Source organism: Rosa rugosa, chromosome 2, assembly GCF_958449725.1.
Source record: "Rosa rugosa chromosome 2, drRosRugo1.1, whole genome shotgun sequence".
Classification (NCBI taxonomy): domain Eukaryota; kingdom Viridiplantae; phylum Streptophyta; class Magnoliopsida; order Rosales; family Rosaceae; genus Rosa; species Rosa rugosa.
Window position 1 is genome coordinate 7257184 of NC_084821.1, and position 6652 is coordinate 7263835.

General features: G+C 38.4%; 1 protein-coding gene across 1 annotated transcript; it reads left to right on the forward strand.

The window, feature by feature from the left end:
* The first annotated feature begins 5392 nt into the window (after positions 1 to 5392).
* On the forward strand, positions 5393 to 6112 carry LOC133730252 (uncharacterized). Its single transcript, XM_062157879.1, has one exon. It carries the CDS (start codon positions 5393 to 5395, stop codon positions 6110 to 6112), a length of 720 nt encoding a protein of 239 aa, XP_062013863.1.
* Positions 6113 to 6652: the final 540 nt, after the last annotated feature.

Consider the following 6652-nt stretch of genomic DNA (forward strand, 5'->3'; position numbering starts at 1 on the left):
TGGATAATGTTGTTTCCATTGTTTCTTCCTGGGATTTTTGTGCAAAATGAATGCTTGATCATAAAATCAACCGAATGTAACTTAATTAAGCTACTAACTCGTAACCTTGATAACATAACAACCAAAATCAAATATCCAATTTGATTTGATCCAATTCTAAATAAACTAAATCGAAATTATCCAAACGAACTTCTTCTTTGTGTTGGTAAAAACAATAATTCTTATCCCCACCCTGCCCATTTCATGATATCCGCAAGATTTAGACTAGTGGCATACACGGTGTTGGTTATTCCAAATAACCCACAGACCACAACTGACCAACACATGTTTACCAAATATACAAACACATGTTACCTTGTGTCATAATTTACGTCTATTTTCTTAGGGGAGTTATTATTATAATTACATGTTGACAAATTTGGGAGAATTTCACAAATGGTCACTCAACTATAACTCATTCGACACTTCGGTCACTCAATTTTCAAGTATATCACTTTGGTCACTCAACTATTATTCTGTCAATCACTTTAGTCACCAAATGGACATCTTGTCTCGCTTTAATCACTTCTCCCAATCATTCCAATTCATACTTCTCAATTTTTTACAATTGGTCGGACGAAAATATCTTTGATATATATATATATATAATTTTTTTTTTTTTTTTTATCAAGTGAAATATCATTCAATAAAACTGTAATTACAACGGTCCCGCAATTACAGCACCCAAACTGTAATTTTTTTTTTTTAATGAAAAAAATTAACAGAGTGGCTAAAGTGAATAATAAAGTTAAAGGTGAGTAACCAAAGTGATATATTTAAAAAGTGAGTGACCAAAGTGTCAAACATGTAAAAGTTGAGTGACCATTTGTGATATTCTCCCGACAAATTTAAAACTTGAACTCTAAAGTAATTAGAAACAGAGTGCAAATGTGAAAGAGTAGTACACACCAAAATAGTGGTATATCTATCTTATTTAAGGAATCTGTGATTTAACATGTCCAACTTCGTAGGATTTGGGACCCAGGAGACATCTTGATTGTAATTTTGCTCAAGTTTGCTATTATCTCTATTTTGGGTGTGCTGCTTTTAATTTCAGGTAGATTGATCATTTCTACATTCTACAAAGAGTCTCAGTACAATCATGTTGTGAGTACCACAATTGAGTGCCTTGGCGAGCAGTGTGTTTTAGGCTGGGACGAGTTTAGTTTTGATTGGTTCGCCGATTTCTTGCACACCCGGATTGCAGATTCTGATGGTATGGTCTACAAATCTCAAGGTCGGGACAATGCTATTGTTGGTAATTATCTTGAGGAGGCTGAGGATTTACCTTTAGTTTTTGCTAGTTTCTTTGTTAGTGTTTCAGAGCCTTGTTTTATTGTACAAGGACAACTTGTACGTTGGTGTAGTACACCTTCTGATTTGTCCTTTCTTAGCTCTAGGGTCATGTCGGATATGGCCTTTGTATGCTCCCTATGGGGATGCCCTCATGAGCGATTTCTATCGCTAATTCAATGAACTTTTCCTTTAAAAAAAAAAAAAAACATGTCCAACTTCGTAACAATAATGTGATTCCAACTTATCCAAGACCAAAACCGAATAATTGAATTGAGTTTTTATGGTTAGTCCAAGTGGTAAGGGAGAGTGGAAAATTGAGTTAAAATTTGTTGATTAAGGTTCCACTCCCTCCAATGTAACAATATACATATTTTAACGTGACTGCAATATTACCTCATCATGCAATAATACCTTCTTCTTCTTCTTTTTTCAAATTAAAGCGACCTCATTAATCATTATGCAACAATACTATAACAACAGGTTGGAGTAAGGAACATACTTCCACTTACAAGAAGAAAACTTATGACAAGAACATATAATTTTGCACAACAATATTGATGTGCCATCTATATTCAAAGAAAAGACAGCTTTAGCGTCGAGAGTTTGCAATGAGGAGGTGCTTGAAAACCGTAATAGCAATGAATGTTACGTGGTGGATCAGCTTTCATTTCCTATATCATCTTTTTTCAAGGTTGCTAGCTTCATCGGACGTTCGGCATTGGCCGAGATTGGGTGTGCTCGGCTTCTACCTTGTTGTGATTGTCACTTTTTGATGTGACTGACATATTTCCCATGCCTTTCGAGTTTGGACTAGAACTGCTAATGCAAGGCCGATCTGGAGGTTATGTTCACGTTGATGTCTACGACCATGCAAGATCGGAGTCGACATCGATCGCCTTCCTATATGTGGCGGCCGGTGAGGAGTTTGGATCCGGCATCGACTCTAGGAGGTGGTTAATTGTGTGGTGAAGCTTCGTGGAGCTTGGTAGTTGGAGGTTATTTTTAAGTATTGTAAGGATTTTGGTTTGTATAAGTAGGGTACTGCTGAGAGGTGGTGTCGGTGCTAATACTTGTAAACGGTAGTGGAAGAGGTGAAATGGTGGCAATGGCTCTTTCTCATACCACATTATCAGACAAAGGTACTGCCATGTATGTCTGCTCATTTCTTTCCAGAATATTTAGTGTCATCTATACACGTTCCTAATGCGTATCGAGTCAAAATAACATAATACATGCACAAATTTCATATCTATCTACTCACCCACAACCTATTTATTATCTTCTTTCCTAAGCTAGCTTAGCTGATATGTATTCCTTCAATCTAGCTTATTAGGTTTGATGGCATAATGGGTCTTCTTCAATGACCATATAACAAAAATTTCAAAGTATTGTGAACACATTATCGATACTTTAGAATTAGGACTTCGGTCACTGTCGTCTCGTTACTCAGACTATGTAATTAATTCTTGTAGAGGCTAATCAAAGAGCAAAAAGCATATGCAGAGAGATTAATCCCACTCTTGCTAGCTTAGCTACATTGTGGTCTAATTATGAGACAATCAATTAAGCAAACTCATATCCTCATATAAAGCGAAAATTCTACTATAGACCACAGTGCAGGTGAACCACGATTATATTTGGTGCGTGTGCCTGAACAGCACGCGCAGTTATCTGGAGAGTGGACGAAGGAATCTGAAGTCGTGGGACCAGGGGCGGAACTAAGTGGCAGACTATATGGGCTCAAGCCTAGACAATTTTTTGGGCAAAAACCACTGAGTATATATATATATCTACCTTCAGCCCATACCCAAAGGAAAAAAAAAAATTTAATTGGGAGGTAAAAGTCGCGTACTCCCCCAACCACAGCAGCTCACTTCTCTCCTCTGTGGTCGAGACATCGAGTGCTTCTCTCCTCTCTTCGCCTCCTCGCGTATGTTTCACTCAACGGAAATAACCCTCCTCCGCCTTTTCTTCTCCACCTCTCCCTTCCATTGCCCGATCCAGTGCCCAACTGCCTAAGGTTTCTCTCATTCTCCTTTACGCCAATTTCTTGTCTTGTTCGATTTTCTTAATGTGGGTTGCTCCACTTTTTTATTAATCATTTGCATCTCTATGCTATCTCACTGATTTAAGAACCAAATTTAACCTCAGAGCCACTTGACCACTTATGTTTTGATTTTGGGTGTTTGGCGTATTACATTGAGTTGTCCTCTGGTTGATTCCATTTCACTTGAGCTTCCCATTTCAGCTGACATTGCAGATTTGATGCATGATGTCATGAAAATTACTGATTTTCTTTGTCAGTCATTGCAAAAAAAAGCCATAGACATCTTGAATGCTCTCAATTTTCTTTTAAGAGAAAATTACTGCTTACTCCCTATACTTATAGGGTTTCGTCGTTTCAGTCCCTGATGTTCGAATTTCACCTAAAAACTCCTCGAACTCTCAATTTCCTCCAAATTAGTCCCTGCCGTCAACCTCCGTCCAAATTATCGGTTAACTTGCTGACGTGTCATTTTTTTTACGCAAAAATGTCTTTTATACCCTCATTTACTATTTTTTATATTTATTTATTTATTTTTCTCTTTTTTTTTTTCTTTCTCTTTTTTTTTTTACGTCTTCTTGCTCTCTCTCTGTCTCCAGACCATCGCGCATCTTCCTCATTCTTTCTGATTTCTCTCTCGGCTAGGGTAGAGATCGCTGCCATAGGATGGAGACTTATAAGCGAGGCGCTGGGTTTCGGTGATTGCGCTTGGTGGTTCCAATTGCGGCCTTGCTCGTAATCTCCTCTTCTCATCAATCAGATCGTTCTGATCTGATCTGGTATGGGAGGTTGTTTCGGATGCAGTGGTGTAGAGGTGATGGGGCGGCAAGTGGTCGGCCAATTGATTCAAAGGCCAACGAGGAGGCTAAGGGTTTTGATGTGTCGGCGTTGATCCGTGATCTGACGGTGGAGGGACGCAGGGTATGATGCCATGCGGCGGCGCAGCAAGGCAGGGTATTTGGCAAAGTCTGGGAGCCGCGTCTTTGCCTTTCTCGTCCAAACCGGTAATGAATTAATGACTTCCGGTGAAGCCCGTCTTTCATAATACTGGCCCTCACCATTACCGCCTCAACCGTCTTCTTCTTGTTCTTGTTCTTCTCCTTCTCCCTCACTTTCATCTTCACTTCCCCAACCGGAGACTCCTCTGATCTCGACAGCTTGGTAAGTCTTTCTTCTTCTTTTTCGAGTTGCATTTCTTGATCTAAATCATTGCTGATTCCTAAAGTTTGATTCTTTTGTGGTTGATTTGGGGGTTTAAGGTTTCAATTCAGGTTTTTTTGGATTAGGATCTTCGAGTGCTTCTGCAAAAATACCAGCAACAGTTCGATATGGGTTTTATGATAATCTAACCTTGTTGCTTATCTGGGTTTTATGATGGTAAATGGTATTGATGTTCAAATTTGTGATTGAATTCGGCTTTTGAATTTGTGATTAAATGGTAGCCTCTTGCAATTACTCTATATCTAGTTTTTGTTGTTGCCTAGAAAGGCCAGGTTTGGAGTTTGTTGACTAATTGCTTGTTTGTTTTGTCAATTTTGAGTTTTAGTTTGTTTGTTGCTTGTTTGCGTTGAATGAAATCTTTGGCCTGACATTAATTGAATTCAAATGAGTTGAATTCAAATCTTTAACCTGACGTTGGCGTTGTCAAAGGTTTGGAAATGGAGAGAGAGCTAGGTTTGTTTTTGGAAGAAGAAGATGAAGATAAACAGAGGAGTGGGTGGGAGAAAAATAGAACAAGATAAAAAAAATAGAGAAAAGAAAATAAATAAATATTAAAAAAACAGTAGGTGAGGGTATAATAGACATTTTCACGTGAAAAGAATGCCACGTCAGCTATTTAACGGATAATTTGGACGGAGGTTGACGGCAGGGACTAATTGGGAGGAAATTGAGAGTTCGAGGAGTTTTTAGGTGAAATTCGAACGTCAGGGACTGAAACGACGAAACCCTATAAGTATAGGGAGTAAGCAGTATTTAATCCTTCTTTTAATAACAAAATCAAAACTTCAAGATATGAGAGAAGATGGTTGGGATGATTTGATTATGAGAGTTGAATCATTTTGTTGTGAGTATGATATTATTATGCCAGATATGTCTGCTCCTTACAAGAAAAGTACAAGGGCTTGTGAACAAAATATTACAAATGAGCATTATTATCGGGTCAAGACACTTAATACTTTGATAGACTTTCAGTTGGCAGAGTTGGATAGTAGATTTACAAATAATTCGTTGGAGTTCCTTATTCTTAGTGCTACATTTGATCCACGTGATAATTTTCGATCATTTAAACGTGAAGATGTTTGCAATCTTGTTTTGAGGTTTTATCCTCATGATTTTACATCATATGATATGTTTGCTCTAGATATGGAGTGTGGGTATTTTCTAGCAGATATTCAGAAGGATCCAAGATTTGCCAACACAACTACTGTGTCTGATTTGTGTCGGCGGTTAGTTGAATCAAGAAAGTCAGCATTCTTTCCTATAATTTATAGATTGATTTGTCTTGTGCTGACTCTGCCAGTTTCTACAGCAACAACAGAGAGAACAATTTCATCTATGAACATCATAAAAAACAAACTTCGAAATAAGATGGAAGATGAGTTTTTCGATGATTTGATGGTTCTCTACATCGAAAAAGTAATCATCGAAAAAGAATTTGCCGATAGCATTGATAATGATTCTGTGATTGCTAAGTTTGAAGTGAGTGGGCCTCGTAGGATACGATTTAGTTAGTTTATTGTTGTTTTACAACAAATGTATGCTTGTAGTTTTTAATTTACGGGGTTTGGTTTTATGTCCCCTCCGTTGCATGTTTTGATTGAAAATAATAAAGGCGTGAGGATGAGCCTCCCACTGGATTCCAAACCTTAAAAAAAAAAAAATAATAATAATAATTTGTGCACTTCTAATTAGCCTAGACAAGAATTGGATCCTGCGTGGGACCCACTCTTCTGCAACTGTATGCACCTGATTTGGGTTGTTCACTACTCACCGACTTCGTCCCTTCTCGTTCCTTCCGTCCTCCTCGAGGGTTCCTTCATCCTCTTCCATTAAACCACCTGCACAACAGAGACCACTGAGGTAGAGTAGATCACATCCACAACTCAACCGATCCACCACCCAACCGTTGTAATCAGAGAAGTTGAGCTCCCTGGTGAAAAAGCTTCGAGAAGCTACTAGAACTAGGGTGGTTATCGAACTGAATCAGCTTCGAGATGTGATGGTTAGTGGTACTGGGTCCTGAAGTCACCGGACCCATGTTCACCGATTCCT